This window comes from Miscanthus floridulus, chromosome 14, assembly GCF_019320115.1.
Source record: "Miscanthus floridulus cultivar M001 chromosome 14, ASM1932011v1, whole genome shotgun sequence".
Taxonomy (NCBI): domain Eukaryota; kingdom Viridiplantae; phylum Streptophyta; class Magnoliopsida; order Poales; family Poaceae; genus Miscanthus; species Miscanthus floridulus.
The window spans coordinates 68,318,023-68,334,784 of NC_089593.1; the positions used below are offsets into that span (position 1 = coordinate 68,318,023).

The 16,762-nt window shown below is 45.7% G+C and overlaps 1 protein-coding gene across 1 annotated transcript; it reads right to left on the reverse strand.

The window, feature by feature from the left end:
• Positions 1-14,168: 14,168 nt before the first annotated feature.
• LOC136505489 (cyclin-D5-2-like) lies at positions 14,169-16,459 on the reverse strand. The gene is made up of 5 exons (XM_066500648.1): positions 15,972-16,459; positions 15,803-15,889; positions 15,376-15,679; positions 15,116-15,252; positions 14,169-14,972 (listed from the first exon to the last, which is right to left on the reverse strand). The coding sequence occupies exons 1-5, from the start codon at positions 16,290-16,292 to the stop codon at positions 14,757-14,759; spliced, it is 1,065 nt and encodes a 354-aa protein (XP_066356745.1). The 5' UTR covers positions 16,293-16,459; the 3' UTR covers positions 14,169-14,756.
• Positions 16,460-16,762: the final 303 nt, after the last annotated feature.

Below are 16,762 nucleotides of genomic sequence, written 5' to 3' on the forward strand. Positions count from 1 at the left end.
CTACTCGAGCCCGGAAAGGGATATGCCGCGTCGGAGAAGGTGTTGTAGCCGCCCGCGGGGGAATACGGATTAGGCTGCGACAGGAAGTCCCTGGTGCGGTTGCCGTTGCTGTAGCCGTCATTGTTATAGTCGTCCATCTGCAACGCGTGGATCTGGATCTGGCGGCAGGAAGGACACGCCAAAACTATGCGCTCGGGAGGAGGATCTGGATCTGGGGGCCAGGGAGGAGGAGCTGGATCTGGACGGCGGCGGTGGGCGGAGCTAGGGTTGGTGGATCGGTAGAGAGCGAGAGCGGCGGGCGGAGCTAGGGTTCGCGCAGAGGGAGAGAGCGAGAGCGGCAGGGGGTGAGTGCGGGGAATGGATAGGGTACCGAGCGGCGGGGTGGGTGGGTGCAGGGGTAGTGGGCGTCCAGCTCGCGCCCCTAGACGTTTTTGTTCAGTTTTGGGCCTCTTGTCCCAAATAGCAAAAGTTTTGTAGCTCAGGTTTTGCTCTTTTTTGCCCTTGCTATTTAAATCCATTTTACCAAAAGATGGACTAAAAGTGCTAAAGTTTTGACAAAAGATGGGAAATAAACCAGGCCTAAAATTTAGTCTCTAGTCCCTATTCTCGTGAAAACAAACATGGCCTGAATGGTTAAGAGCCTTGTTGCATACGTGAATACTGCAAGTAAACATTGGTAATCATTGCATGCGCAATTAAATTCAGTCATGTGCACGTAATTGATTTTGTGCTTCCAACACTGTTGCTCGTGGCTGAATTTTTGGCAGCAATTTCAGTTCGTCAGTTTGTATGTGCTGCTGTCTTCGTCCAACGTCCAAAGAATTTCCTGTCCGTGCCCTTAGAATTTCCGGTCCGGCTTGCTGATTCGTCCGCGTCTTGCGCGTTTAAGCTCCAAATAGAGTTTCGTCTTTTGCATTGACTTTCTATCGATTCAGGAAACTTATCCAGATACTCTCGTCACCGGTTGGCTTGGGTATTTTAAATTCGGGAACTCGTTTCTTTTCAATAGGAGTTGAGTATCATATTTTCTGTTCCTCGATTCGGTGCGAGTGATTCGCAGTCCGTTTACTTCGTGGTGTCCTGCTGTGTTTTTAGAGAACATACACCCACTTATTTGGGTCGTCGGCATCACGGTGTTTGGTTTGCGTGTTTGATGGTGATTTTGGGACAGCGGCCAAAAGTTTCGTGAGAAATTTTACGGCTCCCATTCCCTCTCCCTCTTGTCGCCGTTTTCGGTCCTTCACGGAGGCCACCCTCGTGATGGATCAAGCGAGTATCTTGGCGTTGGTCATCCTCAACGTCTTCGTCATGGAACAAGTGAGTTTCAGTTCCACCCTGGTTTTCATCCTGTCGCGGGATCTATTGTGGAGATGGGGTATCTCCGCATTGAGCTCGCCCGTACCTAGATTAGTCGGGGGGGGAGGGGGGGGGGGGGGGGGGGGGGGGTGTTCGGCACCCAAACAGTTCAGCAATCTTGTCTTACTCTGGATTCCCAGATCGATGCGTCTTCGTTCCAGCTCCCCTGTTAAGCTTGCGTATTCTGCTTTCCGCTTGTACAGTTGGTTCCCAGACACACTGGCTGGACCACTCAACTGCGGCGGAACCAACTCCAGAGAAGCCTCATCGCTCCTTCCAATCTCTCACAGTGGAAAAAAGGGGAATGTATAGGTAGTGGATCGTCTGGAAAAGTTTACCTTGCCAGGTATTGCACACTGCCATCTTCTCTGTTTTTTTTTCTCCATCATAAATTAATTAACACGGGGAAATTGATGTATTCGAGCAAGCTGTAAAGTCGTTATACAGCGGCGTTAAGATATAATGACGGAATACCAATTTGGTTTATGGAGAATACTAGTGGACAACCAGGTTTATATGTGTGTAACCATTAAGGGTTTAGGAGTATTGAACATTTTTCATAAAAAAATATTTTTAGGAGACTGGTCAAATTATTTTCACAGGCGGGCACACATAGCGCGTAAATGGTCAAGAGGGCTTCAGGAAGATATCCGCCTCCAAAAATCATTTACGAAGATCAGCGTCCTAAGACGACTGTCTCTAAAAATCATCGATTAACAGAGGTGGTCATCTTTTAGGACGTCCATCTCCGTAAACCGATTTTCGAAGACGGGCATCTTAAGACGTCAATCTTCGTTAATCATGATTTTTGGAGATGGTCGTTCTAAGTGTCTGTCTCCTAAAACCAATTTACGGAGGCAGATAAGATGTCCGCCCCAATAACTAGTTGCATCAAAAAATAATTTACATATATTTGTTTTCATATAAATTCGGATAAAGACAAACTTTATATCACAATTGTAGCACTCGACGGAATCTACAACTTTGTAGCTAAAATGTTTTTGAATAGAAACAGTTTAATATCCCAAAATATTGTTGAAAGGTCACAAATTTTAAATTTTGAAATTTAAAATTATCGAATAACCTCATATATTGACATGGTTTATATGAAAGTTATAATTCTCAATACAATCTACAACTTTGTAGTTGATTTTTTTTATTTCAAGCCATTTAGAGTCCCAAATATGCGTTCTAATTTTATATATTTTGAAATTCAAAATTTAGAATTCCTAAACCTAGTTCACATAGTTAACACGAAAGCTATAGTGGCCGACCTGAACTACATGTTCGCTGATGACAAGTTTTTTATACTTATAGTCGTTTAGAGTCACAAATATTTATTTTAAATTAACATATTTTGAGATTCAATTTTTCGAAATTTTTAAACAATCTCAGATAGAGATACATCCTATACCAAAGTTGTAGTATTTGACAAGATTTAAAACTGTGTTGTTAATAGTTCTTTCATTTGAGTTTATTTAGTAGCTAAAATATCCAATATAAGATTACAAAATGTTGATATAAATAATAGCATATTATATAAGGATATAAATAAGTGTGTGGTGCAGTGATAGAGAGGAGGTGTTGTTGAATGAATGTTAGGTCACTAGATCAACTCGCAAAAGTCAGGTTTTTTTTGCACGGCGTCTGCCTTCAGAAAGCATGATTAACCGAGGTGACCGTCTCCATTAATATTAACAAAAAAAATGACCTTCTTTGAAAATGATTTTTAGTAGTAGTAATACCAATTTGTTTTCTGATAAATCCAAATAGCATTTTGTTGATATCATGGTTACCTAGTCCTAGGTCAGCGACGGGGAAGGAGGAGAACAAGCGGAGAAAAGTCGATACGCGCGTAGGGAAGTCCGCGCAACTTTACGTGCAAAGAGGCTTTTTTTCCAAATGCCAAAAGATTGGGAGAGTTTGGGAGTTGTTGGAGATAGATTTTTTTCTATTATTCTAGAAAATCATGGTTTGAAAAGGATTATAGGGTACTCTTGGAGATGCTCTATACAAGGTCTTTACTAAACTTTTTGGTACGTAGAGAACAGAAAAATTGATCCACAAGAGCTAGCATCTTGGAAAACTTGAAAGTAACTGTTTTTTAACAAATTTCAAACCATGTTTAAATCTTGGTTTCCTAAAACAAATATTCAAAATATTAGTTGAATTTGAGCATGCACTCAAATACAAACTAATCCTTCCTTACTTTTAGAATGCATAAATTGGATTTTCCGTCTAAACTATTTTTAGAAGTTCTTGTGAAACAAAACCAACACGAGGAAACATTCAAATTTCGAACAAAAGATGAGTTTCAATACAATTCGAACCTAACTTTGATTGAAAGACATACTTAAACTCGTTGTTTTGACACTCTTTCTTACCTTGCAGGCAGCACTCCACTTTAGAATTGGAAGAGGTAAAGAGACGCCTAAAATGCGAGAGCATCTTTCGGAGGAAGGGAAAGATTTTCTTGGAGAAGTGCTTCCAAGTCGATGGCAGCATATCGCCCCACGGCCCATGGGCCACGGCAACTGAGTTAACGAAGCATCCTTTTGTTCAGGGCACCATGAAATTTGCAGACGCCTGAGAAGTGATGGATGCTGTTAAGGTTTGTTGTGGAACGCTTCACCTAGCTCTGACTTCGTGCTACGATACCTAGAAGACTCGAAGAGACGGAACCGATGAGCAGTCATTCTTTGGTTGGTTTCTGGGTTGATAAGTCTGGCTGGTGCTGATTTGTTGCGAAAGAAAAATACTGTTGACTGACTGATAAGCCTTGACTGAAATCAACGAGCGAACAGGCTGGAGGTTAGTTTTTCTGGCTTCATTTATTTTTTTATTTTGAAAAAAAATAGATAAAAGACGATGCTCTGCTATAGTGCATAAGGTTTTGTAAAAATGGAGCCGTTTTTGACGAGACACCCTCCCAAACTGTATGTAGCAAGCAAGTGTTAAGAGGCATGTCAGGAATGAAGACATGATCGAGCACAATAGGTATAGTAGGTGTTTATCTACTGGGCTACAAGCCGTGTTGGTAATGGGATCGGCCGGAGGTCATGTAAACCTGCGCGGCTCGCTCCCTTGCCGTCCGTCCATCGCCCATCGTCGTTGGGCGCACCGCGCTGACCCTGCCATGGCCGTAGGGGGTGCACGTGCCATATGGTGCCTTAGGCCTTCCCCAGCCCAACCAAGGACACCCACGAGCGTGGCCGATGCCGGTGGCGCTCACGAGCGTGGCCGATGCCGGTGGCGCTCGCGCGCCGCTGCTCGCCGCTAGATTCCACCCCGACGACCGGAATCGATCGGCCCTGGTCTTTTCCTCCTCTATGTTGCAAATGTATGTTAAGTGTTTCAGATGTTTCAGAGACATGTTGCAATTGTTACATATAGAAGTTGCAAAAATAGATCGCGATGGTGCACATGTTGTATATTTTTGCAAATGTTTTCAGTGGTACGTCGCAAGCGTTTTGAAAAAAATGTTTCATCTATTTCAGACGTACGTTGCAGCAAGTGTTTATCTAGATGTTCCATATGTTTCACACACATGTTGCAAGTGTTTTATTTAGATATTACATATGTTTCACACATATGTTGCAACAATATATTTAAAATGATTCATCTATGTCCGACATATGTTGCAACCAAATGTTTCATGTTGTAAGTGTTTCACGCGGGCAGATTGAGTGATGGGCGCACGGCCCGAGCGCCGGGGGATGGAGCACGGCAGAGCTAGGGACCGGCGAATGGGGGCACAGCGAGCTAGGTCCAGCTCCTAGGTCCCGCCCCACATGGAGAGAGTGAGAGAGAGGAGGGGCTTAGGGGAAGGAACAGGGTACAACGGGTGACAAGGTGCGCGTGCGAGATGAGGACGGGCTGCGCAGCCGCCCATCTGGGCGCAAGGAGCGGCGGGCACAGTGTCGAGGGCGGGGTGCAAGTGCGAGTCGGAGCGAAACAGACGGATGCGGGCTGCATGGGCATCCGGACGCACGTGTCAGCCCGGACATCCGAACGCTAGCTAATAGCCACGCTGATTTTTAAATTCTTAACTGAGGATTCATCGGTTAGAGAATACTCCACCGCAGATTGTTGATCAAAATTGTGACTTTGTGAATTGTGTGCATCGTATCGTCCCATTAGCCTAAAGACTAGTCCTTGGTCTATTATTAGTTACTACAAACTGCGATTGTCGGTGCTTATAATACACTACGTTCGTGAGTTTTAGGGCTTCTTTGACACAGCTCCTGTCCGCTCCGGCTCCGCTACTGTAGCGCGGAGCCGGAGGAGCCCGAAATCGTGGCTTCACCGGCTCCGGCTCTTCCCAGTTCATTTTCTGCCTCAGTTTTTGAAACGACTCCTGCTACAGTATCAATACAGAATTACTACAGTGCCACGCGCGAAGGAGCCGGAGCCTCCAGGAGGTGCGCCAAAGAGGGCCTTAGTTTAGCTCCGGCTCTAGGGCCCAGGACTCGAGGACCCGGCTGCCCATGACGTCCCGCACCCGTTCCGTAGCAACAGCAGTACGCCGCGGCCGGCTGCCGGCATGGAACACGACGGCACGGCACACATCGATTCGCGATAAATTAGCAGTGAGTTTTCAGTTTTCACTGTACCGAGTTCTCACGTACGGATACGAGCTGCTCAGCAGTCGGAACACCGGTCGGTCAGCCGGAGCCGGTCAGGGTCAGGTGACCCCCAGCCGGCGCAGAAACCGATGCAGAAGAGGGCGGTGCGTGTGCAGAGAGCCCAGACCGCCACCATGCCTTCTCATGCTTGGGGATGGCAAGAAGGAGAGGTTGTAGGGTAGGCCGGGCTGCAGTCCCCGATCTCGAGGTTGACCAGACCAGAGCAGACCAGCTGAGGTCGCCCCGCCCTGCACTGCAGCACGCAGCCCGGCAACGGCACGGCCTCCTCATAATGCGTTTCCGTTCGCCCGCTCCCCAACACCCATCACCAGCAGCAGACTGGGCCTCCCTACACGCCACGCAACGTGATTTATTACAAATGCCCCAATATTATGCTCTTGTCCACCTCACCTTTCTCTCCCTCTCTCTCTCTCTCTCTCTCTCTCTTTTCTTTTCCGCGGTGTGGGGAGGTGATTAGTGTATGGATGCTGCCTTGCTGGAACAATGCTCAGTCAGTCTAATCACCTGCGGTTGGTTTTGGTTCAGATGAAGCCATTTTCTCCTAATAATGCCACGAATTTAGGACTTATTTGGTAGAGCTTTTTCTGATCATGATTCTCTAAGATGAGTGATGCTATGATTGAGAATAATTCTATCGGGTTCTCTAGTATAAACTCTATGCATAAACTGATTCTAAGCGTGGAGTGACCGGGAGCTATATTTTCCTGATCTCAGTTTTCTAGTTTATTTCAGAGAAATACTTCTCGAATAAGAAAAAAGAACCAATCGACACAACTCCTACATTCAGCCTAGAAGCTGCTCTGGAAACTCCACGAAACAAGCCCTTAGTTTCGACGCTTCGTTATTAGGCATTCATGCTAATTATATTGCTAGGTTATTCTTCACTACTTCATTCTCGCAAGAATGCAGTGGTTTTATGTGATCTAGGATCATAATACTATCAAAGGGCAGACAAAATGCTGCCAATACCGCCAATAATAGTATCTCATTTAACAAATTCAAGTTAAAGAACTTGTGATGGGCACGGTCAAATTGTTTTCCCTTCTCGTGAGCACTGTTACGGCTCTCTAGTAAACAGAGTACTTGACAAGGCAAGAACTGGGACCGCACGCCATTGCCATTGCGACCCAATGCAAGGAGACGACAGTTCACCACATTCACAAGCAGCGCCTCTGCCTCCACGCAAAAACCAAAACAAGCGATACAAAACAAAGCATGTGTTTCCTTGACCAGATCAGGATTTGTGTGTGTGTGACTCTGCTACAAGCTGCTCTCATCTCATGCCCTCTCTTGTGTCATGCAATGCCTGGAAGACGTCTTTGTGCTGGCCTCTTTGTCTTTGTGCAGGCTTGTTTCTAGCCTTTAGACCACATCCCCCAAGTGCTCGCCCTGCTCCTCATGCACAGCAGCACAGTGAACAACCCCCCACGCCCTGCTGTTGGTGCAAGCACAAGCAGCGCCATCTTTCAGCCTGTTCGCTTGTTGGTTTCAGCCAGCCCAAACCAGCCAGCCAACAGTGTTTTCCTCTCACAATAAACCAGCACCAGCCAGCCTAAACCAGCCCAGAAACCAACCAGCGAACAGGCCGTTTGCCTCCAGGCTTTCGGTTTACAGAGACTCACAGGTACAGCTATACAAGCTCCAGCTGCCATACCTCATACTGTATCCCTTCAATTCGCTACTTTTTAGGCCCCGTTTAGATCACACCCAAAAACCAAAAATTTTCAAGATTCTTCGTCACATCAAATCTTGCGGCACATGCATGGAGCATTAAATATAGGTAAAAAGAATAACTAATTGCACAGTTTGCCTGTAATTAGCGAGACGAATCTTTTAAGCCTAAATAGTCCATAATTGGACAATTTTTGCCAACTACAAACGAAAGTGCTACAGTAGCCAAAAGCCAAAAATTTTCGGAACTAAACGCGCCCTTAATTTCCCCTTCAATTTCATGTATGGCATTTAAGTTACATGTAGTGCATTTCATATTGCAATCATACAGGCATAAACTTAACTGGAAACTAGAAATGTTTCAGAAACTTTAAGATTCTTTTTTTCAAACTTCAGGGATTTCCTTTTTAGCGCAGAAATTTCACAAGCGACCTGCCCGGATCGATCGTGACGAAACCCGTGTACCAAACAATTCTAGGCATCCATTTACATGGCATTGGACACATGAATTAGATCGATATTCATTCATACAAAAATCTTGTATGATCTGAGGTTTTGTTTTACTACTGATGATCACAACATAGTCAAGTGTTCCACCAGAAAACAAAAACTATCGGTGCTTTGCTAGGACCAGGGCAGCCGGCCATCCAATGAGGTGGCCACTCACTTCTAGGTGGCAGCTGTGCTACTCCTTTGAACCAACAAAATTTAACCAAAGCTTTGGCTCTGTTCGGCTAGTCTGTAAGCTGCTTGTGCTGATTTGTACGGCTGATTTGTTGGGAGAGAAAAATACTGTACCATGGCTGATAAGCCGGCTTATAATGGCTGATAAGCCTGTTTTTGACTGCATTGGTGGCTGAGAAGCTGTGCAGGCTTGTTAACCCTTTCTGGATCATCCTCATGTTTATTCACCCAACAACCATATGCATATGCATATGCAGCTCTAGGTTTGGGCAGTCCAGATTCAGAACTCAGAAGGCAGGCAGGCATACTATATCCTCTCCACACTTTAGATACAAGCTATCAGATGTGCTGCCATTGGTTGACACATGCATTATTGTAGGTTATCTTTAGTTGCCCAATGCTCATCTTAACATTGTACAGTTGATTAGTCCAAGAAAATCCCCTAAACATGTTTGATTTGATCTGCTTTGTGACGGACCTACAAATTTTTAGTGGTCCATTCATCTTGACCAGCTCGATCTCCGAGGTATCATACATGATAAGTACTGTAGATCAGTTTGAATGAAAACCAATGTTACTCTTACTCCTATATGGTATAGGTAAGGGAAGCATTTCCTCAAATTTATTTGGGTGCCTACAGAGACACCTAGTTTATTTCAATATTTTTTTTGCTTCTCTCTTCTGGGGAAAAATGCATAGGGAAATGACAAAATCCATGCTCATATATTCCCTTTCTTCCTTTTTAGTCGCAGCAGCTTATGTACATGTACTTCGATCAGGCCTACAAAATGGAATCAAGATGTTCAAAATCTTATCTCCCTTGGGCACTCTTGATCTACAACTGAATTATTCTGTAAAGCACATGTTGCATTTGTTTATCTGACTGATCTAGGCTAACATTTTCAAGTTCAATCTCCATCCCCCCAACCCCGACAACCCCAAGTACCAGCTGGCCTACCTTCATGTCATGGAAACACTGTTTGAGAATAGCACAGAAGCATTTGTGACCAACTGTCCAGGCTTCAATGCAAGGAACCCCCTTTCCTTTATATAGCAACATTGGAGAAACAAAACAAAGCCATGGAAGGCACATGAATGAGAGAGAAAGAGAGAAGGTTTGGCGATGCCATGTCTGCAGCAGCCTGCAGGTAGCATGCATGCTTGCAGACTGCAGAGATGGTGGTGGTGGACTTGTGGCTGTGCTCTCAGCACAGAAAGAAAGCCACTCCATTGCCCATGGGGGCAGGGCAGGCATTTTCATTGCCAGAGTGCAGGGCAAAAGCTCTTTTTACCAGCTGTAAGGCAGGGTGCAATGTAAGACCTGCATTAGATAGTGGATGAGGCCAGAAGACCAACTTTAGGGTTTAGGCCTTGTTTAGTTCCCTCATTTTACAGATTTTGGCACTATGCAAAAAGAAGATTCCCTGTCACATCAAACTTGCGGTATATGTATGGAGTACTAAATGTTGACGAAATCAAAAACTAATTACACAGTTTGGTTGTACTCTGCGAGACGAACGTTTTGAGTCTAATTAGTCAGCGATGGGACAATTATTACCCAATAAAAACAAAACGCTACAGTGCGCAACAGTGTTGCTACAGTGCATCGGATTTCGGCCTTAGGGTTTTATCATGGGAAGGGTGAGAAAAAAAAATTAAAGGCAGTGGATGTAAAGATATCATCATTATTGTATACAACAACAACAACAATAAAGCCTTTAAGTCCCAAACAAGTTGGGGTAGGCTAGAGTTGAAACCCAGCAGAAGCAATCAAGGTTCAGGCACGTGAATAGCTGTTTTCCAAGCACTCCTATCTAAGGCTAAGTCTTTGGTATATTCCATCCTTTCAAGTCTCCTTTTATTGCCTCTACCCAAGTTAACTTCGGTCTTCCTCTGCCTCTCTTCACGTTACTATCCTGGCTTAGGATTTCACTACGCACCGGTGCTTCTAGAGGTCTCCATTGCACATGTCTAAACCATCTCAACCGGTGTTGTACAAGCTTTTTTTCAATTAGTGCTACCCCTAATCTATCACGTATATCATCGTTCCGAACTCGATCCCTTCTTGTATGACCGCAAATCCAACGCAACATAAGCATTTCCGCGACACTTATCTGTTGAACATGTCGTCTTTTCGTAGGCCAACATTCTGCACCATACAACATAGCAGGTCTAATCGCCGTCCTATAAAACTTGCCTTTTAGCTTCTGTGGTACCCTTTTATCACATAGGACATAAGATGCTTGGCGCCACTTCATTCACTCTGCTTTGATTCTATGGCTAACATCTTCATCAATATCCCCGTCTCTCTGTAGCATTGATCCTAAATAACGAAAGGTATCCTTTCTAGGCACTACTTGACCTTCCAAACTAATATCTTCCTCCTCCCGAGTAGTAGTGCCGAAGTCACATCTCATATACTCAGTTTTAGTTCTACTGAGTCTAAAACATTTGGACTCCAAAGTCTCCCGCCATAACTCCAGTTTCTGATTCACTCATGTCCGGCTTTCATCAACTAGCACTACATCGTCCGTGAAAAGCATACACCAAGGGATGTCTCCCTGTATGTCCCTTGTGACCTCATCCATCACTAAGGCAAATAGATAATGGCTCAAAGCTGACCCTTGATGCAGTCATATCCTAATTGGGAAGTCATTCGTGTCTCCATCACTTGTTCGAACACTAGTCACAACATTGTTGTACATGTCCTTAATGAGCCCGACATACTTCGTTGGGACTTTATGTTTGTCCAAAGCCCACCACATAATATTCCTTGGTATTTTATCATAAGCCTTCTCCAAGTCAATAAAAACCATGTGTAGGTCCTTCTTCTTCTCCCTATATCGCTCCATAACTTGTCTTATTAAGAAAATGACTTCCATGGTTGACCTTCCAGGCATGAAACCAAATTGGTTCATAGAGACCAGCGTTATTGCTCTCAAGCGATGCTCGATAACTCTCTCCCATAGCTTCATAGTATGGCTCATCAACTTAATTCCCCGGTAATTAGTACAACTTTAAATATCCCCTTTATTCTTGTAGATCGGTACCAATATACTTCTCCTCCACTCGTCAGGCGTCTTGTTCGATCGAAAAATATGGTTGAACAACTTGGTTAGCCATACTATAGCTATATCCCCGAGGCATCTCCACACCTCGATTGGGATACCATCCGGTCCCATCATCTTACCTCCTTTCATCCTTTTCAACGCCTCTCTGACATCAGATTCTTGGATTCTCCGCACAAAGCGCCTATTGGTGTCATCAAAAGAGTCGTCCAACTAAAAGGTTGTGTCCGTATTCTCACCATTGAACAATTTGTCAAAATACTCTTGCCATCAATGTCGGATCTCATCCTCCTTCACCAAGAGATGCTCCATTTCATCCTTAATGCACTTAACTTGATTGAAGTTCCTTGTCTTTCTCTCATGAACCCTAGCCATCCTATAAATGTCCTTCTCTCCTTCCTTCGTACTCAAATATTGGTAAAGATCCTCGTGCGCTCTACCCTTTGCCACACTTACAGCTCGCTTTGCAGTCTTCTTTGCCACCGTGTACTTCTCTATGTTGTCCACACTCCTGTCATGGTACAAGCGTCTATAGCATTCTTTCTTCTCCTTAATAGTCCTTTGGACTTCCCCGTTCCACCACCAAGTATCTTTAGCATCGCCTCCACTTCCTTTGGTTACTCCACACACCTTTGAGGCCACCTTCCGAATGTTGGTTGCCATCTTCTCCCACATGTTGTTTATGTCCTCTTCTTCCTTTCAAGAGCCATCTTTGATAACCCTTTCCCTGAATACCTCTGATGTCTCCCCTTTCAGTTTCCACCACTTTGTTCTTTCAATCTTAGCTTGTTTATCCCTACGGGCATGCACCTGAAAATGAAAGTCTACCACCAAAAGCTTATGTTGAGAAACAACACACTCCCCTGGTATCACCTTGCAACCCAAGCATGCTCGTTTGTCCTTTCTTCTTGCGAGGACAAAATCAATCTAGCTAGAGTGTTGTCAGCTACTGAAGGTCACTAGATGAGATTATCTCTTTCTAAAGAAAGTGTTGGCTATCATCAGGTCAAAAGCTACCGTGAAGTCTAGAACTTCCTCCCCCTCCTGATTCCTACTACCATACCCAAAACCTTCATAAACTGCCTCGAAACCTGTGCTTGTAGTACCTACATGCCAATTAAGATCTCCTCCTATAAAAAGCTTCTCACTACTAGGTACAGCTCTAATCAGGCCATCTAGGTCTTCCCAGAACTGTCTCTTAGCACTCTCGTCGAGGCCTACTTGGGGGGCATACACACTAATTACGTTCAAGACCATATCACCAACAACAAGCTTGACTAAGATAATCCTATCTCCTTGCCTTCTCACTCCCACCACACCATTCTTGAGGCTCTTATCAATCAAAACTCCTACTCCATTTCTATTCGCGACTGTCCCTGTGTACCAAAGCTTGAAACCTGTATTGTTCACCTCCTTCGCCTTCTGACCCTTCCATTTAGTCTCTTGAACGCATAATATATTTACACGTCTTCTAGTCGTGGTATCAACTAATTCTCTTAAGTTACCTATGAGCGACCCTACATTCCAACTACCTAAACGGATCCTAGTTGGTTCGACTAGCTTCCTTACCCTTCGCACCCGTCGACTCAGATGTGAAGACCCTTGCTCATTTTTCACTACACCCGGACGCCGATGTAGCCCGCCACTAAGGAAGCGACGACCCGATCCTTGCTCACTTGACACCATGTCCAGATCGCTACACGGCGCGTCACCAAGGGGGTGTCGACCCGGCCCTTGCCCATTTAACACCGTACCCGGGTTCCGATATGGCGCGTCGCTAAGAGGGTTACGCCCCAACGGTTTTCTTTCGGGTTTCATCTCCATTAGAATGGCTAGATTTAACGTTGGCTCGCCACGCCTATCACAACCCTCCTCTTTTACCAGGGCTTGAAACCTGCTACGTTGAGACAACATAAGCGTCCATGAATGAAAGTTGTAATATTCTGGGCATGTGTGTGTTCATCTTTCTCTGCATGTGCATGCTGCCACATTGGTAACCTTGTTCTTCCATTTGACTAACGTATGGGAGTTTGTGTTTGAAAGAGTTTTCTTCTTTGAATTGAAGAATTACAATAAACACATGGTTACTTGTCCATTCCTTTGCGCCAACTTGGTAGTTGCCTATGTAATCCATATACATCATATAGTTTGAATTAATTGGTATTATATAGGACGGATTAACTATACCATTTCTCAAAAAATGTCACATGCCACAGCTTCCAAACAACTTGCAAGTTGCACATCACCATTGCTAATATTTGGGCAATTATTGGCATGAAGTGCTAACCTTAGTATCTTTCTGGTATATTAATACTCCCATTCATATGCAACACTTGTCTTCTTTCCAACACAAGTGCACATTGTAATGTGCTGTTGCATACTTTGCTCAGCATGCACAATAATGACCAAAAGGCCACACTGTACTTACTACTAATCATGGTTGACAATGCCTTTCTTTTCGCACCGGCCATCTCTTCCTTTGCATCACTGTGGATTGTGCAAGTGCGGTGCAACAGTGGGGTTTGGCCAAGATTCATCGAGCATGTGCTAAACTGGTTGCAATGTAACAGGGAAAGGGTTGCATTGGATCCTCCTTCCTGAAGAAAAGCAGAACAAGAAGCACTGGCATGGTCCAGCCAGAACTGAATGAATGGTACTGGAAATTTGCAGCAGTCAGCAGAACTGATCAAGAAACCTACAGGGATGCTGTCACATATACACAGGCAGGCACAGCTTGATGCAATCTGATTCCATTCCTCAGGAACAAGAGGGGTTACACAAGTACACAGGGTTTGTTACAAACCAATGTAACCCTTGCAAGTGCAGAGTGAAACACCACTCTCACATCCACTTGCACAAGTGAAAAAAGGAAACAGCTCTCTCTCTCTCTATAAACAATGGCAAAACCCTCAACCTCTCAAGTGTTGTTACCAGTTGTTTTGCATCTTCTCTAAAGCAGCAGCATCTCACCATATGCAATGCAACATTGCATCAGCAATGGTTTATCAAACAGTGCAACTTTGAAGTAAAGTTCACTGTGAAATGTGCCCTTTTGGGCACCAGCATTGGGCTTATTAACCTAAGCTCTCCTCTCCATAGGAAAGCTCAGCCCTCTGCTTTGTTCATCTCTTCCACCTCTCACAAACCAAACCAATCCAATCTGACTACGGCCAATGCCAACCCATGGCAGTGGCTCAAAGAACCTAAAAAATCTCTTCTTCTTTGCAAACATATAAGTTAAAAAAAAAGGAAAGAAAAATGAAAGGGAAGATCAAACCAAGCCCCCCTAGACATCTGGCTAAAAATTGTGTCCCCGGTGGTGCTAGCTTTCTCAACGGATGCCCGTCAGCTCCAGCCTGATCCGCTTGTTCCTCGCCGCCACCACCGTCGCAAAGGCGGTGGCGGTGTCCTTAACATCATCATCAACAAGAACAGAATGATATGTACTAGTGGCAATCTCGTTGGAGCCTGAACATGGCAATGATCTCTTGCTACCTCTCCTGTTCATGTCCCCAACCATCATACTGTAGCAGGCATGTACATGCTCCTGATCAGAGAAACAAACACATCTAATTAAACAGAGAAATGGTAAAGTGAAGCTCATCTAATCCAAGGTTCATCCAGAGAGAACACTCATATGATCAAAATGCTACACAAGTAGGTACTAGTGGATGGAAGCAAGTGACTCACCTTCTCAATAAGACAAGATGGAGAAAGGTAGCTCATCTTGGAACCCAGTGCTTCTTTGGTCAGCAGAGGTCCATAGGTTGCAGCCAAGATTGCAGCTGCAGCCACAGTGGACGGCCTGTGATCAAGCACACTACCAGCTGCACGAACAGCCGAACACCGAGCAGACCAGACAGTCAGAGTAATGCACGCAAGACAGATCACTGGATGTTAGAAACGAGAGAGAGAGAGAAAAAAAAGATTCGATCTTGATGTGTATGAACCTTCAACCGTGGCAAAGATGAAACCGATGGCCTTGAGGGCGACGTGGCCGCCGGCGCCGGCGCCGCCGTGCGGGTGGACCCGGGAGGAGAAGCAGGGGAGGAAGTCGAAGGGCGTGACGGCGCCCATGCGCCACCCGAGCGTGGACAGCACCAGCAGCTCCATCCGGCGGATGGACGCCGAGTCGAAATCGTAGCCGACGGCGTGGAACTCCGACAGCGCCGGCACCTGGCACTCCTCCATCTTGGCGGCCACGGACACGCACGCCACGGACAGCAGCTGCGCCGCCCACGGCTTCGCCTCCCTCTGCAGTCACCAATGCAATGCCCGGCGTCAGTCATTCATTCGCGCGTTGGTCCCCAAAAGCAGAGGCTTTTTTTGAAAAAAAACAAAAGTTTTTTTTTTTTAACGGCGGCGCAGATAGATTACATCGACGCGTCGCCGGAGGAGGAAGCTATCAAAGTAGGCGATGGCGAGGTACGCCGTCCGGTGGCCGAAGCCGAAGCACCCGCGGGTCTGCAATGGGCGAACGATGCAATCAGATGCCATGCCAACCTGACGGCGTCAAGGAGCTAGAGCTGAGCTAATCGGGACTCACTTCAAGAATCCACTTGACGGCGGCGAGGCGAGCTTGCCGGAACCACTCCTCGGAGGCGAGCGAAGGGTATTCTTCGTCTCCGTCGCCGTCGCCGTCGCAGTCGGCGGCTGAGTCGGAGGAGGAGGAGCAGAAGCTGGTCTCCTTGAACACCAACTGCTCCAAGTACTCCTCTTCCTCCTCGTCGCCGGCATTGTAGAGCGGGAAGAACTCGCCGTCGTCTACGACGCCGTCGCCGAGGTCGGCGCAGTCCTCCTCGCAGGTCAGCGAGAAGGCGCACTCCGACCAGTCATCCACCGCCGCCGCCGCCTCCACCGGCGTCATCTCGTCAGTCGTAACCACGCTTATAGTTGATTAGTTACAGTGCACGTCGAGCAAAGCAAGAACCACGCGCGAGGGGCGCGAGCTCTGAAATATCTTAGCTATGGTGGTCGGCGGCGAGGTGGCGGCGGCGGAGGCGGCCGTGGAAGTTTGGAAGAGGCCGGAGTGATGGCGAGAGTGAGATGGCAAATTGGCAACCGAAGCCTCCTCCCTCTATTTAACTAGCTCTAGCTTTTTAACCGCTCTTTTTTTTTAAAAAAAAACAAACAATTGTGTGTGAGTTCCAATGTTACCCCTCTGCATTTCTGGACATTGACAGTTTTGGTAAAACCTTGCCTTTTTTTTTAGCGCAAGTAAAACCTTGCTTTGAGATGGTATAAACTATGACAGTTTTGGTAAAAAAAAATTCACCTTGGGCTAAGAGTACTGTACTAGTACGGACTACGGAACGATGTATGTGAGGTGCATTCATG

Coding starts and splice junctions, on each gene's coding strand:
- LOC136505489 (XM_066500648.1), bottom strand. CDS start 16,292: ATGACGCCGGTGGAGGCGGCGGCGGCGGTGGATGACTGGTCGGAGTGC. Junction 15,890..15,971: donor CCGTCAAGTGGATTCTTGAA/GTGAGTCCCGAT, acceptor CGCCCATTGCAG/ACCCGCGGGTGCTTCGGCTT. Junction 15,253..15,375: donor CATCTTTGCCACGGTTGAAG/GTTCATACACAT, acceptor CTGTTCGTGCAG/CTGGTAGTGTGCTTGATCAC.